Below are 20,312 nucleotides of genomic sequence, written 5' to 3'. Positions count from 1 at the left end.
AAAGTATCACTTTAAAATACAAGTAGAGTTACAAACAGCAAGAATCCTAGTAACTTTTAAAAACTCTTTAGAGGTTTATGTTGAAAAAAATTTTCTTTTACGCATTTCTTGCAATTCTTTTTCATTGCAATGCTAAGACTCTACTAGTTGTGCTTCTGCCAACAGAGCTGGGAGACAGAGCACAGGAGAAACAATTTAAAACTACAGGGTCAGATGACARGTGCTGCTGATTCCTTTTCTACACTCACGTCCTTGGGCACCGTACAAGAATGCGGAATTCTCCCAACCCCAAGGTTTCCTAGTAAAAGCAGATCTGAGAGGCATAACCATCACTGTATGTGATAAAAAGAAAAAAAAATGCTGATACATTTGGTAGTCAACTAAACCTGTAAAATCAGAACTGTATGATATTATCCTGTTCAATTCTGATTATACGGTCCTTTGGATAGATAACGTTTAACTATTCATTTAGCCTAACACATATCTTGCTCAGTTAATCCATAGTGTAAATTTCTTTCTAAAGAGGGCTTTAATGCAGCATTACTGAAGGCCCCAACCTAATTTCCTCTTCTGTACCTCCATTTAAAAAGTGATTTTTAAATATCATGAAAAGACTGCACTTAGGTAAAAGTCCACTGTAAGGAATTCCACTGAGAAGAATGTAAGAAGGTAAAAAATACCTCCAACCCCATACACACAGAAAGGACACAAAAACATGCCAGTAAGTCTTATAACAGATTTTATTTGTAGAAGAGCCATTCTCTTTTAACATCATTCCACAATAAAAAGATCTGTTTGGTGTTATACACTTACGGTCTTACAACTTAGAATGCAAGCAGGGAAAGCATACTGTAACATGCAGGATAAAAGGCATGAGATACCATAGTGCTGTATTTGGCCAGCTACTCATGTGACTCTTTATGGATACTTTCTTAAATATGAGTCCTCCCTGCTTCATACATGTCATCAGTTTATTTTGGAATATAAAAACTGGAAGAGTTGAAATATACTGAGATGTGTTTGGAAACCAAGACCAGTATCTTACCACACAACAAYAGCTCTACAAATGATCTTTGAAACAAATGGCATCTTGTATATATATAAAAAAATCTCTCATAATTTTCTTTCCCATTATTAAAAAATAAGCTGTCTTGATATAGAAAACTTTTCCACCCTTTTTCTTCTGCATTCCTGCATCTTCATTCTCAGGTTTCCTTATTCAGAGATTAAACTGCAAAACTACTTATCGTGTGGTTTTTCCATCATTTTCAGTGCTAATCTTCCAACCATTAGCAAACTGTTTATGGGGGAAAAACACATTATAARTTCCCAAAATTAAACAATAATAATAATAATTTGTCAATTCATTATCAAGTATTTCCTATGTAACTGATGCAGAGAAAACATAAAAAGACATATAAAATGCAATTTATTTGATCAAAGTTAAGCAAGAAAAGAAATCACATATAGGGGGTTGAAATATGTATATACTCTCTATATTTGTATTGTACCTGACACCAGCAATTAACCCTGCAGGCATGAATTTTCCAGAGTTGTAAAATCTCATTCCCATGACGGCAGTCAATGTTCCAGATGTAACTTAAATGAGAAATTAAAGAGTTCCGTCAGCAAGAGATGTACATGTGAGAGAGATGCTTGTTCAGAATCAATGGAACAGAGATAAGTAATAGTATAAATTAAAAGAGTGAAACAGGATTATTTTATGTGGTGGCCAAAAAGAGTCAATAAATTGTGTAAACTTTTGAATGTCTTAGTATGGAAAGAATAAATATTCAAAATTGAGTTCTAGCAGACAATGCACTCTATATACTCCTGTCCTTCCCAGGTTTCTTTGGTAAAACATGCTGCTTTGGAGACGGGGAATAACTTATACCACATTGCTTTGGAACCAACTCTTTCCTAGCACCCTAGCAAAAATCACTAAACTTGTGCATGTAATTCCCCCACCTCTTGAAGAGGGAGATAGCATTTTCTTGCCTAACTCCTACTGTTGAAGAATTAACTGATTTATATTTGCAAAAGACTTTGACAAGCAGTTGTGCTGTTTAAGTGCTAAGCACTACCAACCCCAGAAAGCTGTACTGCTTTCCRTTATCTGATATCAAAGAGTGAATACCATCCGTCTTGACTGCTTGACATTGAGACAGGAGCCAAGCAGTGTCACTGAGCCAATAAAAGAGGAAGGGCAATCCCTGGAACACTGTATCTCGAAGAAAGATTGATTACTACAAAAAATATACAGAAAACACACCAATGAAATCCTTAGCCTTAGCACGTAGCTGCTATCCAGCAATAACTTAACAGCACCACATAAAAAAGTGGTTGGAACAACAAGCATTCCATAYTATTGCTTCCTGCATGATGCAAAACTGTTACATTGCTGAAGGACCCAACCCATCCTTGGTCCTAGTGAAGGAATCAGATCAAGGACGGAGAGGATACAACTAAAACACAAATAGTGGCCAAATGTGCACTTACAAGTATCTAAGTTAAAGCAGTCTAACAAGTGGTAGACACCAGGAGCTGCAGAAATTGCAAGTTACCCTAACTTACTAGTGAACAAGACTTAAGTTCAAGTTGTATTATTTTGCAGCTGGCATGGGCTTTATGCACGCACAGGTTAAAGCAATAGATGATCACATGCTAAGCTGTCTTAACTTGATTGTGCCTGAGTGCTGTGTGGACATAAAGACAAAGATCACATTCTGGAGACACATGTCATAGTACATACAAGTTTTTAAACACAAAATGTGTACCTCATTTTTTGGTAAAGTAAGTGAAATAATGGTGTTTTGATTTATTTTACCATATGAGTTTACTATATCAGTTTATCCTAGCACACATTTTCCATCACAACCAGTATGTTTTTCAGTGTTCAGAAGACCAGCTCTTCTGATGAATAACAGATATTCTCTTCTCCTGTTGCCAAGAGGAACAACAGTATAAGTTCAAATTGTCATCCAAAGCATTTTATGCTTCAAATGCTTCAAATAAAAGGGATGCAGAAAGAAGGAACACAGTGAGAAAACGCTGAGCAAGACACACCAAAGTGGTTTTTAAATATGTATTTTCAAAACACCCTTTAAAAAAAAATAAAAACAACAACTAAGTGTTGTTAACTGTTCCTGCTCCAGGGGAACAGGTTTAAAGATCTAATTTAAACTCAATTTAACTCTAAATTAAACTCAATGTTGTCATGGATGGCTATGTGCTTTTTAGGAAAGACAGGCCAGGAAGGCGAGGTGGTGGAGTTCCAGATTGGAGAGAGCAACTGGAATGCATTGAGCTCTGCCTAGGGGTGGAGGAGGAGCCAGTCGAGAGCCTATGGGTGAAGATCAAAGGACAGGCTAAGGTGGGGGACACCCACTGTTTGGGTGTCTACTACAGGCCACCTGACCAGGAAGAGGAAGTCAACAAGGCCTTCTACAGACAGCTAGAAGCAGCCTTATGATCACAGGCTCTGGTTCTCATGGGGGACTTCAACTACCCCGATATCTGCTGGAAGGACAAMACAGTAGGCACAAACAGTCCAGGAGGCTGCTGCAGTGCATTGATGATAACTTCTTGACACAGATAGTGGAGGAGCCTACAAGGAAGGGTGTCCTGCTGGACCTTGTTCTAACTAACAACGAGATGTGAAGGTTGGGGGCAGCCTTGGCTGCAGTGACCATGAGATGGTGGAGTTCAGGATGCTGCATGAAAGAAGTAAATACAATAAGCAGGACTGCAACCCTGGACTTCAGGAGAGCGGACTTTCGGCTCTTCAGAGACCTACTTGGAGGAATCTCATGGGTTAAGGTCCTAGAAGGAAGGGGGGGTCCAGGAGAACTGGCTAGTATTCAAACATCATTTCTTCCAAGCTCAAGAGCAGTGCATCCCAAGGAGAAAGAAGTCCAGCAAAGGGGACAGGAGATCGGCATGGATRAGCAAGGAGCTCCTGACAAAACTCCAACAGAAGAAGAAAGTACACAGAATGTGGAAGAGGAGACAGGCTACTTGGGAGGATTATAAGAATGCTGACATCCAAAAATCCATGGGCCCTGATGGGATGCACCCACGGGTACTGAGGGAGCTGGCRGATGTTGTTGCCAGGCTGCTCTCCATCATCTTTGAAAGGTCCTGGAGAACTGGAGAGGTGCCTGAGGACTGGAAGAAAGCCAGTGTCACTTCAGTCTTCAAAAAGGGCAAGAAGGAGGACCCAGGCAACTACAGGCATGTCAGCCTCATCGCCATCCCTAGAAAGGTGATGGAACAGCTCATTCTGGATGTCATCTCCAAGCATATGGAGGAAAAGAAGGTGATCAGGAGTAGTCAGCATGGATTCACCAAGGGGAAATCCTGCTTAACCAATCTGATAGCCTTCCTAGATGGCATGAATGGCTGGGTAGATGAGCAGAGAGCAGTGGATGTTGTGTACCTTACTTCAGCAAGGCTTTCGACAGTCTCCCATAACGTTCTCCTAGATAAGCTCAGAAAGTGTGGGTTATACAAGTGGACTGTGAAGTGGATTGAGAACTGGCTGAAAGACAGATCTCAGAGGGTTGTCATCAGGTGGTGCAGAGTCTAGCTRGAGGCCTGTGGCTAGTGGAGTCCCCCGCGGCTCACGGCTGGGTCCCATCCTGTTCAACTTTTTCATCAGCGACCTGGATGAGGGGTCAGAGTGCCTCCTCAGCAAGTTTGCAATGATACCAGGCTGGGACGAGTGGCTGATACACCAGAGGGCTGTGCTGCCATTCAGAGAGACCTGGACAGGCTGGAGAGCTGGGCGGAGAGGAACCTCATGAGATTCAACAAGGGCAAGTGCAGAGTCCTGCACCTACGGAGAAATAACTCTAGGCACCAGTACAGGCTGGGGGCTGACCTGCTGGAAAGCAGCTCTGCAGAGGACCTGGGAGTGCTGGTGGATGACAAGTTAACCATGAGCCAGCAATGTGCCCTTGCAGCCAAGAAGGCCAGTGCTATCCTGCGGTGCATTAGGAAGGGTTTTGCCAGCAGGTTGAGGGAGGTGATCCTGCCCCTCCACTCAGCCCTGGGGAGGCCTCATCTTAAGTACTGTGTCCAGTTCTGGGCTCCCCAGTACAAGAGAGACATTGGGCTACTGCAGAGAGTCCAGTGTATGGCTACGAGGATGATCAGAGGACTGGAGCACCTGCCCTATGAGGAAAGGCTGTGAGAGCTGGGCCTCTTTAGCCTGGGGAAGAGAAGACTGAGGGGGGATCTTATCAATGTGTACAAGCACCTGAAGTGAGAGTGTCAAGGGGATGGGGCTAAAGTCTTTTCAGTTGTTCCATGTGAAAGGACTAGAGGCAATGGGCAAAAACTGAATCACAGGAAGTTCTGCCCGAATGTGACGGAGAATTTCTTCACTGTGAGAGTGACAGAGCACTGGAACAGGTTTCCTAGAGAGCTTGTGGAGTCTCCTTCTCTGGAGATATTCAAAACCCACCTGGATACGATCCTGTCTAACATGCTCTGGGAGACCCTACTTGAGCAGGAAGGTTGGACTAGATGATCTGCAGAGGTCCCTTCCAACCTCAACAATTCTGTGATTCTGTGATTCCGTGTAATTTGTAACATCATCAGATTAACTCTTGTACAGTGACTATTGCACTTCTATGTAGTCATTTTAAGTACCCAGTTATTTGAGTAAATATAATCCCACATAAATAAAAATCCAGAAGACTTACTCAGAGAAATCCACACATTATTTGGATTCTGTGAGAGCTGATAGGCACCCAGTCCAGCAAAACTCCCAAAGAGAAGGCCAGCAGCTAGAGATGGGACACTACCTGAATGAATCAAAGACATTGTATTTATTAGAAGCTCAGGAAAAAAAATCTGTTCAACTGCTGATATTCTATAAAACAGGTGATAACAAAAAAATGAGCATTCACTCTTATTAAGCAGATTAGTTTTCTTAAGTTATTAAGACTATGCTGAGCTGAATGAAGAACCATGTTCAAATACTCTTGCATAAGATACAAACATGTTTAATTCTTTAACAGCAAAGCCATCGATATACTTATGATGCAAAAACTAGTGAGAAAAGCTTAAGAATCAGCATGATTTTTGTGTGAAATGAAATATGTTATTTCAACAATATGATTTCCGAATTTTATGGGAAGCAGTAAACTGGAGGAATTAAAGAGCAAAGGTGCAAGATCAGAAAGAAGGATGTGTAAGCTGAACTGGGCAGGAGAGTATTCAGACAAATAAGAAGTTGCCAAAGAGCAATGGGGAGTCAAATAAGAGAGGCTCTATCTCTTGAGTATGCCTGAGATCTGATTCAAAGGTCACTGCTGACTTTGGAAGAAGATTCCCTGGACTCACCTAGCATTTGGATCAAGTCCTTAGTATAAACGACAATCCTGAACTATCAGAAGATAGAGGATATCATATCCAAAATGATGATTCATAGATGACATCAATTAATGAAGTATCATGACTATTGTGAGTGATGAATGCCCTTAACAATGTTAACAGAGAATTCAGACTTATTGCTATTGAGGGTAATACTATTGAGGGTATATTCCATTTCTTTAGGTCACCTATAAAAGGAGTGGAGATTGCAAAGCCAAGCTAATAAAGATCTCTCAATGTTACTTGAAGAAAGACTGTACATTGCTACAAGAAAATAATAATTCTTCGGTTATCAACAAGGCAGCTGCAATGTTGCTTCAGATCCTACTTTTGACAAAAAAAGCAAGAATTAAAGATGATAGACAATACAAGATACCCTTGTACATGTGCAAGGAAAAGATATGCACTCCAGTARGCAGCTACTCCAGACCTAGTGCAGTTCAGCAACCAACACGTACTAACTACAATTCTTTATACAAGCCTAAAAGCCCACAAATGGCTKTCATATCCTTGAATTTTACCTTGAGGCATTGTTTAAGCAGCTACGGCACATAAACTTACTAGGACAATAATACCACCTCTGGCTCAGGAGGTCCCAAAACATCAGAGGCCCAGAGAACACACTGAAGAGGGGGGGAAATAATAATAATAAAATCATTTTGTGCTTACCCTCTTATCATATTCTTCCTAAGGCCCCTACTGCTGGCCACTGGCTTTGTGGCTAAATAAAGCTAGGATGATTTGTTCTTTTATAACTAGATCTATCGATTAAGGTTCCATTTTGTTTTGCTTCTTCCAAGACATTTTCATGGCAAATTATTAATCAATTTGGGAGAATCATGAAAATATAAAAGTTGTCTTTTACTTCATTAATGCACCTCCAAAACAGAAAAAGGTATCATCAACTGCACATAATCGTTAGATTTCAAATCTTTTCCAGTTAAAGAGCCTACCTACTGATCATTACATTTAACAACCTCTGTGAATACCATTACATTTTTTTCCATTTTTAATAAGGATAGCAAAACAGTCACTCTATTCCACAACTGGATTGACTGTACACTTGCAGATATGCTTATGGAAAGTAGACAGTGAAGAATAAAGCAACTATACTTCTGGACTGTGCTCTCTTTCATCATTCCTCTCTATTCTTTCAAACATGCTCATTCAGTGTTTGTTATCAAAAAGCAGCCAGTTATTAGTAGGGAGATGACAAGTTTTTTTATTTCCCTACAAGTTGCTGTACAAACATGTCCTTTTGTCTGATCTTGCACCTTTGCTCTTTAATTCCTCCATTTTACTATTTCTCATAAAGTTCATGTCCCCCTTCAAAAACCCTATGAGCTGGATTTTCTTCTTGCCTCAATATGACCTTGTCCTCCCACCTGGGAATAGAGGATAATATCGTTAGTGATAGTATTGATAATCTTGCCTATTGTTTTGTAATGAGCTCAGAGAACTATGCAGAAAATTWATTATTTAAGTTCTCCGTATTGCCCCTCCTGGCCTAAACTCCACTCCCAGCCCAAAKGACAAAGCAAGCCAGTAGAAAGCAGCAGGGAGTAGGTGTTAGCAGCTATGTAGTCAGATACACCGGTAAGCTTCCCATTGACTTCAGCAATGCAGGAATACGCGTTATATCACCAGCACTGAGATGGCTCAGGGATTTCCAAAGCAGTAATGAACTGTGCTGCAGCAGTGGTGAATCCACAGTTCTGCTGGAAGAGAGCAACTGAGAAAAAGGTCAGGAAGGGGAAGGTGTAGGCTAGGGAGTAAGCTTAACGTGAGTAGTGYGGAACAGAAACAAGCTTAAAGACCGATTTGTGCTGTTCAGCTGTATTTGCAGAAGGGATCCTTCTGAAAACTCTCTCTGCAGCACGCAGGACACTGGTAATGCCAACCATTAAAAAGAGTCTTACTAGTCTGTAAGAGGGTGGGGGGGGGAGGGAAACCCTTGTGATTCATGTCACTTGAAAACACAGAACAGTTATAGAATGATTATATTTAAAATATCAGGAAAGGAGAAAGCCTTTCTGAAGCAAACTTCTTTTGGTTGTCCCAAAGAGCTCAACAGAGAGGCTGTACACCAACACCCACCAGAGAGCAAACTGTGGGCTTATCAACCCAAAGCACCAGCTCAAACTGAAAAGCACCGCACCCTAACAGAAGCAAGTTATCAACACACAGCACAGCCTGACAAGCTTTACATCTGCATGAGCACCGAGATAGGAAGTTTTTGTAAGAAGCTATCAGCTCACATACATTTACGTTGCTGCATGGGGTGGGGAAGGAGGGATTCACAACAAGAACTTGCACACCATACCTGCTTTTGCATAGCCAATAAGCCCTCCTGTTGCCACCAGGGCAGCATAGCCAAAGCCGAGCCAGTCCACAGCCATGCTGGAAACTGGAAGAAAAAAAAGAGAAGGGAGGGGGGAGAGGGTAGAGAGCTGTCCTTTTTTTCTTCTTTTTTTTTTAATCACTCTATTGCTGCAGGGAGTGTTTTCGCAATCAAGGCCTGCCTACACTCTACAGGAGGTGTAAGAGCTGCAAGCCAGTTTGCTGGGAAGGCGGCGCAGCTCAGCATCAGCGCCCCRCCGGCCCGAGCCCCCCGCAGCACTCACCGCCTGCCGGCCCCGCTGCGCTGCAGCCCGGGGCGGAGCAGGGTACGGAAGGGGAAGGGAAGAGAGCGAGCAGCGCACCGCCCAAAACCTCCCTTTTCCGGCTGGTTTTGGAGGAGGGGAAAAAGTAAAAGATGTAAGGAGGCGGGGTTGGGTGCGCCCCGAAGAAAGTGCGGGGATCTCCGCACGGCAAYGCGGGAGGGGCGTGCTGGGGATGTCCAGGCACGGAGCCGCCTGCAAACGAGAACACACTTCGGTATAAACGAGGTTTTGTGGGCTGCTTCAGTGAGGCAGCCGGGCTCCCTCCGCACTGTACTTATTTCYGCCCAGTGCATCCTAGTCCTCTAAATGAAGTGAGGGTTTATGGTGCAGCTGCGAATTTGGGGTTGGGTTTTGGTGCGGGTCACATCTCCAGGCAGTCAACATGCTGCTTCTAGCTTTGAGTAAGAATTTCAGCAGAACCTTTTTATGGAAAATGTAGACTACTTTAYAATCCTCAAAATACAGTCATCGCTAGTGCAATGGGAAACAAGTCAAAAGACAGAAGAAAGTATCTGGTAAAATGTTTTGCTTTTTTTTTAGTCTGGAAAAAAAATGTTGACATGATTAAAATTGTGTACACAGATTTATGCTGAACTTTGTTTTGTTAAGTGCTGAAACTGGCTTTCTTTACTTAAGTGGTGCTGCATGATTTATTCCAGTTGGGTGGGCACTTACCTCTCATGTACATTTAGCCACACAAGCAGCAGAGCTCCAGCCATGCCCCTGAGCTGGCCTTTAGTAGCCCTCCATAGTAGAGACATAGTAGATGTTTTGCCCTACAAAACCTCACTACTCTGGGCTTTCTGCAAAATGCAGCTTGCTTTAGAACGGGTGGGTGTTTCTGTCTTGTATGAGTTAGCCTAAGGGTCAGTCAGCAGGAGAGTGTTTTAATTCCCTTTTGGAATAAATGGTTTAAACATAGATCTTCTGTTTCCCAGAAAAGTGCCTTAACCAATGCATATCTAGGCTACTCTGGGATGGGGTTCAGTTTTCTGTTGAAGCTGTGGGCTCAGGTTTCAGTGGGCTGCGTTTTGTAATGCAGTTCAGGAATTCCCAAAGAGAGGGTTATAAAATATTCCTACCCACAGCTGCCAGAGCTGCTGAAGTCACTTGAGGCTYTGCCGAGAGGCTGCTTCCCAGGCTGTGATTTGCAGCCACGGCTCTATCTACTTTGCCAGTGTCATCCATGTTCACCCTGACGCAGGAGAAGCTTTCTCCCTGCCGACTTGTCCTCTCTCTCTGCCCTGTTGGCTCCCCTCTGTCACTCACCATAACAAGAATGGAGAATGTTCTGGAAAGGAAAATGTGTGCAAGAAAAAAAAATTGCCAAGTACTGATTAGTAGTTGAACATTCACTCAAGGTAAACAAAATATGAGTTCTGTATTTCACTATAAAAGCTGTTGTCTTCCCTATCTCCTGCTGCAGTCACAAATTGTTCCAAGCCTCACTATCATAGAATCATAGGATCAGTAAGGTTGGCAGGGACCTCTGGAGATCATCTAGCCAACCCCCCTGCTCAGCAGGGTCACCTACAGCTGTTAGACAGGGTTGCATCTAGGTGGGCTTTGAAGATCTCCAGAGAAGGAGACTCCATAATCTCATGAGATGCGTAGTTCCTTGTTACTACACAGAGTGTTCAAATTTACACAGATATCGAATGTCTATTTATAAGTCTAGCTCTTAGAACCAAAATTCTCTGACTTGTTGCTTCTTCATCTTTAAAATACAGTGCAGACTGGATTTTTTCTGATGCTCAGACCTGAGCTTATTTCTGTAAATCGTGACGTGCATGGTTATAAGCTCATGTATTCAAAAATTCAAATGATGGCAATTGTTTTAGTAGTAGTAGCCATTTTGTCAAGCAGCAGTCTTTGTCAACACTATAAAATAGGTATCTGAAAATATTTTACGAAACTTAAATAAGAGAATATTGCAAGTCCTGTATACCACAGGTACCCAGCTATCAGTTAAAAATCTGCCAAGTCTACAAACTGTTTTAAGTCTTGTATTATTTGGCAGTGTTTGTGTACATACATATTCAAAGTACCACTAAAGTTCAAAGCTGTGTAAATTAAAATTAAAGTACAGCTGAAATCTCTATTGTTGAATTAAACCGAACTCCTACAGGGGTTATGATCACTATCTAAATAAAGGAAACAGTCACACACACAATTTACCGACATCTACCTTGAAGAGAATACTGCCATTGCCACATGAATAATCTCACTACAGCCCAGAAGATACTCACTTTGTTTCAGTGTCAGAGCATACTCGGACCTCATCTGGAGTTAYGTCCTATTTTATATCCTTAAGACAGACTGCAATCCTGTCTCTAGATTTGGCTCAATCATTTTTCAGATTTCTTCGACCTTTTCTCTTGTAACATGAATAAGGAAAAGCAGATTATTCCTAAAGTGAATCAGAACAAAGTATAACTCCAACTATCTTTTGAAAACAGAGGAAACAGACTGCTATCATAGTGCAGAAAACAACATTAAAATGCCTTATTTAAAAGAAATAAAAGAACATTTAGTACAACTATTTGACCTTGTTCTCTCCACCTCAACTTTGTTTTTCCCACTGTATGCTTATGTTGAGACTTAGAATAAAATCCTGTTCCCACTGACTGATAAGTACAGGAATTCACTTTTTGTTTAAGTACAGAACAGATGGGTAACATTCTTCCATCATGACAAACTTCAAATATGTTAGATAATTTTTCAATTTTTCTTTTTTTCTTTTTTTACAGTACAGCTCAGACTAAAGGGAAGGGAGGAAAATGGAAAAATTTACTCAATATAAATTCTTCCACTTAAATATACATAGTCTTCTGAAAAAAAGACTTCAATCATGTGACCTCCTAAAGCTATTCTATCCGTATTTCATAAATACTAGTATTTTGAAAGTTCTTGAAAGTATATACTATAAACTTGATACAGAATTTTTATGAGTATTCATTTAAATGAGGAAAATCAACTCCTGGAAAAAAGGGACCTAAACTATATGTATGGGCACAAAAACTTAAAAAACATTAAAGGCATGAAATATAAGGTTAAAAAAATAAACATTTTGTTTATAAACTCTACATATATGACAAGAGGTAAAAAGCAAATTTTTTTAGTGAAAGTATGAATGGAATTTGATCATCGTATTTTAAGTAATTCAAATTTGTTCCTTCTTACAGAAGCAAAAGGAATGCATGATAAAGGCAGATCCTTTCTAAGTCAAAAGAACAGTAACTTTTTCAACACTAAAATGACAAACTGTAGGTATTTTCAATTTGCATTTAACTGAGACACAAACATAATCACTGATGTAGATGTAGCTATTTTAATTGCTTTAGTTGACATTTTCAGAGCTAGTTAAAAAATATATGGCGTTGTTAATAAAAAAATACACATATTACACTTCATGCATTTATTTTTGCCTTGTTGCTTAGGAAAAGTTGCCACTTCTTTTGGTACTTCACACAATGATCAGTCAATTCCTCAGAGTAAAAGATGTTGTTACTTTGAAACATCAGATCGCTTCAAAAGTGTACATTCTGTCACAGGTTTACACCTTTGTAAAAACTGATTTTAGAAACACCAGCATTTACTTTTTATTCAAGAGAGAAGGTAGTTGCCTTCATTCTGAGCTCTTCAGTTTCTTTTTCTTCTTTTGCAGTGGAGTTTCCAATTTTCGCTTCTCAGAAATAATTTTTCTATCTCTTTTTGCTGTTTTACCATTCTTATCAGTCCAACAAACTTTCTTTTTCCTGACTATTGATAATTTCTCATCTTCATTTGCTGAAAAAAAGCAAAAATTTTTTTACTATGTTTACTTCCAGTCTTTGTAGTTTAAGGAGGCATGGAGAGTTATTTGAATCATTTTATGGTCCCCCTTTGTTAAAGGGAAATAATTTAAAGTAGAATTTGCCATTTATGACAGCTTTGCCTGTGAAATGGAAATAATCTGAAGATCAAGTTTGTAAATAGGTTACTATAGAGGAAAACAAAATAAGAAAAGATACTGACCTGGATTTTGTAAATTTGCCCAAATGTATTGGCCTCAGATCTACTTTTTCCTACGTGCATACAAAAAAATGCAGTTCTATCAAACTGTTTATTCTTTTCATATCTGTTTAAAAAAGCTTCCCACTGTGTTCCTCAGTATGTTATTTCAGCAAAAAGGAACAAAAATTTTCTATAACAGAAGTGCAAAAAGGCTGATATCTTCCAACTAGGTGACAATATATCATGCAACTGGTTTCTAGATACAAATAAACCRTTGCTCAGACCCAAATCATAGCTCAGTCCTTGTGCCTATCTTCCTACGCTTACTTCTGTAGTTGTATCATTACTATGTGTAGACTTGGGACTCTTACTAGATGAGTAAGGATATGTGTGTCACTTACCAATCTCATTATCTCCAATTCTTCAAGCTACATGAATTTTTCCAATGTATGTATGAAAAAACCTCCCACTAAGTATCTTCCATTTCACAATCACGTTAACAACTAAAAATACACACGATTCTATTACCTTGGGATGATGTTGCAGTTTCATCAGAATTTTCTTTGATTTCTGAAATGTGGTCAAACCATACTGCCAGACATGTCAGCCTAGCTTTGGTATTGATTTCACATAGTAAAGAAGGCACATCTTTAATCTGAAAATAATACAGAAAAAAATAAAAGAGTTAAATGTTACTTTATTTCCCTTTAAATTTACTCAGGTATCTGAACTTGAAAAGGTATTTTACTGCCCAGCTTCTGGGAAACTGTAAGATACCTAAGAATGTTTAGAACTAGACACTGTGCAGATTAAYGGTCAGATTGTTACAGTCCTGTTATCCTCACACCAACCCTCACTGGTGGTTTTATACAAAACTCCCAACTACTTTAAGAGGGTATCTCGATAAGCAAGACTGATGGATTTCAGGCACATGCAAATAGTTTAACATGAGGCACAAGCAGCTGAAGCACAGGTCCACAATGACAATAAACATGAGGAAAAACTTTTAGAGTGACAGAGCACTGGTTGCCCAGAGAGGTTGTGGAGTCTCCTTCTCTGGAGATCTTCGAGGCCCGCCTGGATGCAACCCTGTCCAACATGCTCTAGGTACCCTGCTTGAGCAGGGTGGTTGGACTACGTGACCTCCAGAGGTCCCTGCCAACCTCAACTATTGTGTGATTCTGTAACATTTGTTAATGATTAAAAATTTAAGCTCCAGAGTAATAACTATTTTATTGGTGCAGCTAAAATAATTTAAGCGATTGTATCAGACTGCTTTTCTCCCTCACAAAGACAAGACTTGATTAAAAATAATCTCTTCATGCTGTGTTCCCACCACAACCATCAACCATTGCATCTATCTGCATTTACACAATTTCTTAACTGCTTTCTATCAGTCAGTTCTGGGAATATTTGGACAAATATTCTTCTACATATATAAGGGRATAAAGTGTCACAAGCAAGTGTAGAATAACAGTATCAATACATCAGAAACTATTTGCAATAGGATATTCTCCCTCACAGAACTGGACAGAGCAGCCCATGCAGTTACACAAATAGTTTTACAAAATTTTGACTGCATAGCAAGAAAGAAAAAGATCACGCATTTAGTCAAAATAACGACAATGTTACAGAGAGGCTGAAGAGTGCCTTGATGACAATGTAGATTATGTACAAAGGGAACAGAAATTTGAGACAAAGATAAAAGAGGGATTTTCACTCTAGCTTAATTATGTATACATAACTATACTTACTATATATACTTAAATGTATAAAAATTGTCAAGGGGGTTGAAATTATACATGGGCAAATTCAGATTAGAAATATAAAGTACAAAATGTTAACAGATATGTACTTCATATTATATACTTATGATTGAACATAATAGATCCTTTATGATTAGGTATTAAACAAATCTATTTTGGATTTAAAAAGATCACACTCTAAAGCAAAACAATAAACACAGAAAACTTTAAAGATAAGCCATGATTCTTTGTTCAACTGCGTTACTAAGAACTGTTTGAAAATAAAGAAAAGTTCAGGAAATATAGGAAAAAAAAGTGCCCAATACACTCATGAGTTTGAGTTTTTCAGCAGGACAACTTTTTCCTCCCACATGAACAACCACTATCCCCACACCATAGATTTTATGTTTTTAAGGGGAGTAGTAACAGTCAACAACATCACAAAAATTCACAGCAATCCTTACAGCATACATAACTGATTAGACAGCCATAACCTTGGCCAGGCCTTGACCAGTCAGACCTCAGCTGGGTCTAAAGGAAAGCGTGCTTTTACACAAGAGAGAGGATGAAAGCTTCATAATTTCATCAGATTTTATAGTTTGTTAAAAAATTACAGATACAAAGAYACACAAGTATACACAAATATATGTGTAGATATTTACATTTTCTGCTGAAAATAGCATGAAGATTGAGATACCCAGATTACAAATAAAATTTCCTCAGTGATTAAAGACTAAAATTAGTCTTTAAAATGGAACAATCTGCAATTTTAGTTATCTGATGTTTTTCCATAAATGTACCAGCCAGTTAAATCRACCAACCTTATTAAGATCCAGATTCCACATTTTAATGTAACCATCACTTGATGCAGTAACAATAATATGTTGTCCTTCCCTTTCAAAACTACAGATATCTTTTATTCTGTGAAGAAAATGTAATACTTGGTTATTTTATAGCATGGTAATTCACTTCAAAACAATAGCTTTGTCTTCATTAAAGATGAATAGGCAACAGTCTAAAAATTAATTTGAATAAGAAAAACAYAAATGCCAGGCTGGAACTTGGAAAGGCAATCTGTTTTGAATGCTATCATTTAGAGAAGGAATACTTRTCTTTCCTAGGCCATTAGAATTCAATTCAGAAGAACCCTTTARCTCTTTTAAGCACACACTAAAATTTATCCACATTAATGACATTTCAGTTAATGCTTGTGTGTTTTGATGAATTAAAATCTGCATTTGGATGAATATTTGGTATTCAACAACAACAGAGAATACATAATTATCCCTCTATTGTCTGGACTGAGTACAACTAGTTTATTTTATGTAAGTATCCTATACAGTCAGAGTCTGTGAAGTCTGGCTAAACATTCTTTAGATGGTCTTTTCGCAAAATATTGGTGCCCAATCTCAGGAATACATAGATCACAGATGTAAACTTTTATATATATATTATACATATGTGTGTGTGTATCTTCTTCTTGAAAAAAGATTAACATAAATCCATGCCAGTATATTTAGCTCTTAATTTGAGGTGTGTAATTAGATATGTTCTATACTGAGATTTAGATCTTATATTTCGATCTAAATATTTTATACTTTAGATAAAAGTTTACACCTGCAATGTTTCTGATTGTATACCTACTGTTTTTGCAACTTGCATGTAAACCATAGCACATGGGTTCACACTAAAAGCAAACAAGCCTGTCTCAAATTTGGAATTAGCACATAYTAGTAAATTTACTTCCTATACTGAAACAGAAACAACACTAAAATATGCTGAACATTACAATTCATTGGACTGTACTGAGTACTAAGCATTGCCGTAAGTATTTAAATAGTATAAGAGAATAAATATAAAATACCTGTTTTCATGAGCTTTAAATTCACATAAGCATTTTTGAGAGTCACAGTTGTAGAGCCTTATAACTTCATCATCTCCAGCTATAGTAAGGATAGAATCCTTGAAACAGGAGAAAAGAAATGCAAGTGTGATTAAATTCATGTTTTCAAAACAATTTACTTCCCAATATCTTTCTTTTTGTACTTACTGTAATAAATGTAAGCGAAGAAATTCTCTTCTCTGTAGTGATGGTACCAGTGATCGAGGCTGTGTCAAGTTTATAGACATCCACTTTATTTGTTATCACGGTCACATACTTCTCTCCACTGGGAGACCACTTAATTATGTGGGCATCTATACAACAGACAAAATTATATATACATCTATACAGCTTTTTGCATTCTATATTGCATACAAATCTAAAAGTAAAAATCTTCAGAAGCTGCTAGACACTGTTTTCTAAGTCAACYTGAGAAAAACACAGAAAAAGAAAATCAAATAACCTAGAATAAATAGTAATAAGTAAAACTATGTTTTAAATACTTGTTTTTAATTRTCAGAAGTTATAAAGAAAATAAAACATTTCTTTAAATGCCCGATATCAAATGTTAAGGAAGAAAATACGATTTTTAATTAGTGTTACTCTATTTTCCTTTTGGTAAATAGTTATAATTAAGAACATATGCTTGCCTGCAAGTACAAAAATGTTGTTGTCAAAGTAGCCTTGAATTAACTGGCTTGTTGATTAAATAATTCCACTGATCTTTACTCAACTTTAAACAAACAAAAAACACCTMTCTAATTCTAGTTGTTTAACAGATTTAGACTGATCAACTCACTTTGCTTTAAGTTTTTGATAAAGGCTGATCGTCCTTCTACAAGATTCCATGTCCTGAAAGAAAGAACAGACAATGTGCATTCAAATTAAAAACAGCACAGCAAAATCCACACTGAAATCCTATCTGCTGACAAGATGCATCGAAAAGAAGCTTTAAAGTATCTCTATGTATTGTATGACATACTATTTTTAAGTATCTCTATTTCACTACGTTCTTAATGCAGGAGAAATTGATGATTTGACATGTTGTATGTACACTAYATGGTCAAGGTTGTGTTATTTACTTTGTAAAGCACAGTCTGCAATGCAGAGCCAAATAGCAAAAGGAGCTGAATCTTTCTGTTAAAGTAACTTTATATATATATGTATGTATATATATAAAAGACATATATATGCAGCAATACGTACACACTCAAAATGAAATAATACTTTTCTCACAGTGAACAAAAACCTGACAGCTGTCAGCAGCTTAAACAAGTATTGTTCTAAAATGAGAATGTGTTTGGACATCTACTGGTGGTTATAAAGAGTTTAAGTACAGCAAGGGGCTAGGAACAGCAGGAGCTATTCYTGAGAAGACTTTAAATGTTGCTGTTACTTAGAACTTAAAAGGACAAACCAACCATCTTATGTTGGAGTATGTTTTATCAGTGTTTTGCAGGCTAGACCTAACACAGGACTGATGCTTATAAACACAAAATTTACTAAGAACTACTTAACTACGATTCTCCGCAGTTTCAACTTACCTTAATGTTTTATCTGTTCCTACCGACAAAGCTAATTTTCCAGAAGGATGAATAGAAAGAGATGTCACGTGCCCCCTGATAAAAACAAAACAATGTTTTATCTACATTTATTATTTACAAGGAACATAAACACGAAAACTCATGAATATCTAGATTCAAGAAACTCACTTATGTGCCTTAATGGATTTCAGGCATTCCCATCTCTTCGTGTTCCAGATACAAATTAGTCCATCTTCAGCCCCACTCAGRAGATGTGCAGTACCATAGAACTCCAGACAAGTTATTGTGCCTATGAATCAAAATCAATGCTATGAGCAATGCTGTACATATTGAACAGTCACCACASAGAGAACATATTAGTAAATAGAGATGCTTCTAGCATCCAACCTTGCCAGCTACTGCTCTACCCTTGGGAAAATCTTAATTATTTCCCAAGCATTTCTACACCAAAAAAAAAAAAAGATCTTTCTTGCTATATTCAGTCTATGTSCTCAGTTAGTCCTCCTGTAGCCATATACATCTGAACCTCATCTGATCCATCCTTTGAAATAACAGTAACCAACAGCTGTGACTCAGGTGACATGCAGCTTCTGTCAGCGTAAGGAATGGTCTCATGTCAAAGCCCCCTTTTKGATACACAGTTCAATCTACTGCACATGCTGCTTCCCAGAAGCACCAGATTTAGCAAAYGTAAGTGGAATGCATGTACCATGACCGTTCAGTCTGATTCCATGTACTTCTTGGATGTTASGAGAAAAAGGATATTTAAGATTGAGCTACAAATCACCCATACACATTGAATTGGACTGTTATTAACCATTCTCTTTCCCAGCTATAATTTAGGAGGCACATGAAGTAGGCAACAGACCAGGTGAACTGTTCTGGCAGCAGCAGCCTGCTCTCAGATACTACTTCTTTCCTTTGGGTGGCTTATGCATGTCTGTGACAGGACAGGGACACTGGGAAAGATGGTTGCTGGAAGCAAGCATGGTAGAGGTAACCTGTCATGGTAGAACAAAAATGGCTTATGAGCCATTTGTGGCTGTAACTACAGCTAAAACTAAAAATATTTGGAAAAAGAAGCTATATTTTGRGCTGATGCCCAAAAGAATTTTTGGATTTTTATGCTTAAAAGCTTACCTTGCTTATATCCTTAGACCATCATGGCTACATCACTGGTACTTTTAAAGACTAAAGCCTTATTAAAGGCATGACAATTTCAATTTTCTTCTAGCGAAGGCCAGTTTTCCAGTTACGAGGTTCTACCACTAGTATTTTGCATGATGAAAAGCTCCCTTACCGTTGTGCTGCAGCAGTGCCCCATGCTCGATCTTCTTTTTCATATCATAGATTTGGATTGTCTCATCTCTGCTCCCAGTGACCACATATCTGTTATTCACTGCTACCGCCGACAGTGAGGCAGAGTGGGCATGATGTGTAAAATCAGGGACAACTGTCCAAGACTATATGAAATACAAAATAAACAGGTCTTTCTGAAGCTCATCGCAATGAGCTTTTCTACAGTCATCTTCATCATGCTGTAATACCTTTTTTTAAGTAAAAGCCAAAATGTACATGTGTGAAATGCAAAGGAAATACACTGAATTATAAAAATAATAGGAGTCTACAAAATTAATGTGCCACTAGCTCCAAAAATTTAAATGTCCAGACTCTTTTGTAATCAGTGTTGGGTTTAAATGAAGCCGTATGTGAATAACTATTTACAACAGAGATAAATCTCATGGGCAACAAGACAAATTTGCCCTTCTTCCAGCACTACAGGCTTGAGACATGCCCTTCCCCACCTGGCACGGGCCCTTCTGGGTCTCACAAGACAACGTGGCATCCCTCGTGCTGCTCTTTCTACGCAGCTTCCCACTTCAAGTCTCTGAGGGAAGGCTGGACGCTAACCGCGGCTCGAAGCACGCACAGCTCTGCGGAGACCGCGGCGCCTCCGCGGGCAGGGCCGMGCGGCAGGGGCCGAGCCTGCGGCTGCGGGTGGCGGCTCCGCCCCCGCGGCGCCTTAAAAGCCCACCCGGAGGCCATGCGGGGCGGATGGGGGCGAGCTGTGGGGCTGGTGAGTGGTTCCCTCCGGTGCGGG

The 20,312-nt window shown here is 39.0% G+C and overlaps 3 protein-coding genes across 8 annotated transcripts in view; 1 reads left to right on the top strand and 2 right to left on the bottom strand.

The window, feature by feature from the left end:
* Nucleotides 1-722: 722 nt before the first annotated feature.
* On the bottom strand, nucleotides 723-9,099 carry LOC146593042 (transmembrane protein 14C-like). Its single transcript, XM_085310087.1, has 5 exons — nucleotides 9,006-9,099; nucleotides 8,705-8,788; nucleotides 5,709-5,810; nucleotides 1,512-1,599; nucleotides 723-1,297 (listed from the first exon to the last, which is right to left on the bottom strand). The coding sequence occupies exons 2-5, from the start codon at nucleotides 8,778-8,780 to the stop codon at nucleotides 1,240-1,242; spliced, it is 324 nt and encodes a 107-aa protein (XP_085166213.1). The 5' UTR covers nucleotides 8,781-8,788; nucleotides 9,006-9,099; the 3' UTR covers nucleotides 723-1,239.
* Nucleotides 9,100-12,356: 3,257 nt separating this feature from the next.
* PAK1IP1 (PAK1 interacting protein 1) lies at nucleotides 12,357-20,084 on the bottom strand. Of its 2 annotated transcripts, none has more exons than XM_085310086.1 (10): nucleotides 20,017-20,081; nucleotides 19,512-19,674; nucleotides 18,380-18,500; nucleotides 18,212-18,286; nucleotides 17,467-17,519; nucleotides 16,836-16,981; nucleotides 16,650-16,747; nucleotides 15,607-15,706; nucleotides 13,569-13,695; nucleotides 12,357-12,833 (listed from the first exon to the last, which is right to left on the bottom strand). In XM_085310086.1, exons 2-10 carry the CDS (start codon nucleotides 19,552-19,554, stop codon nucleotides 12,673-12,675), a joined length of 924 nt encoding a protein of 307 aa, XP_085166212.1. In that variant the 5' UTR covers nucleotides 19,555-19,674; nucleotides 20,017-20,081; the 3' UTR covers nucleotides 12,357-12,672. The 2 variants fall into 2 exon arrangements, with proteins under 2 accessions (XP_085166212.1, XP_085166211.1); XM_085310085.1 differs by lacking the exon at nucleotides 12,357-12,833 and adding an exon at nucleotides 12,879-13,111 and having other exon boundaries at nucleotides 20,017-20,084.
* Nucleotides 20,085-20,236: 152 nt separating this feature from the next.
* LOC146593040 (tRNA selenocysteine 1-associated protein 1-like) overlaps nucleotides 20,237-20,312 on the top strand; it is a 14,816-nt gene continuing 14,740 nt past the window's right edge. For 4 of the 5 annotated variants that reach the window (XM_085310080.1, XM_085310083.1, XM_085310081.1 and 1 more), the window contains exon 1: nucleotides 20,237-20,288. The gene's annotated coding sequence lies outside the window, so the exon portion shown is untranslated. The remainder of the gene's footprint in view (nucleotides 20,289-20,312) is intronic. The other variant, XM_085310084.1, reaches the window with a different exon arrangement.

The sequence above is a fragment of the Rhea americana genome, unplaced genomic scaffold (assembly GCF_003343005.1).
Source record: "Rhea americana isolate MKP2758 unplaced genomic scaffold, rheAme1 scaffold_31, whole genome shotgun sequence".
Lineage (NCBI taxonomy): Eukaryota > Metazoa > Chordata > Aves > Rheiformes > Rheidae > Rhea > Rhea americana.
Note: the sequence above shows the minus strand (reverse complement) of the source record. Positions and strands in the feature narration are given on the sequence as shown.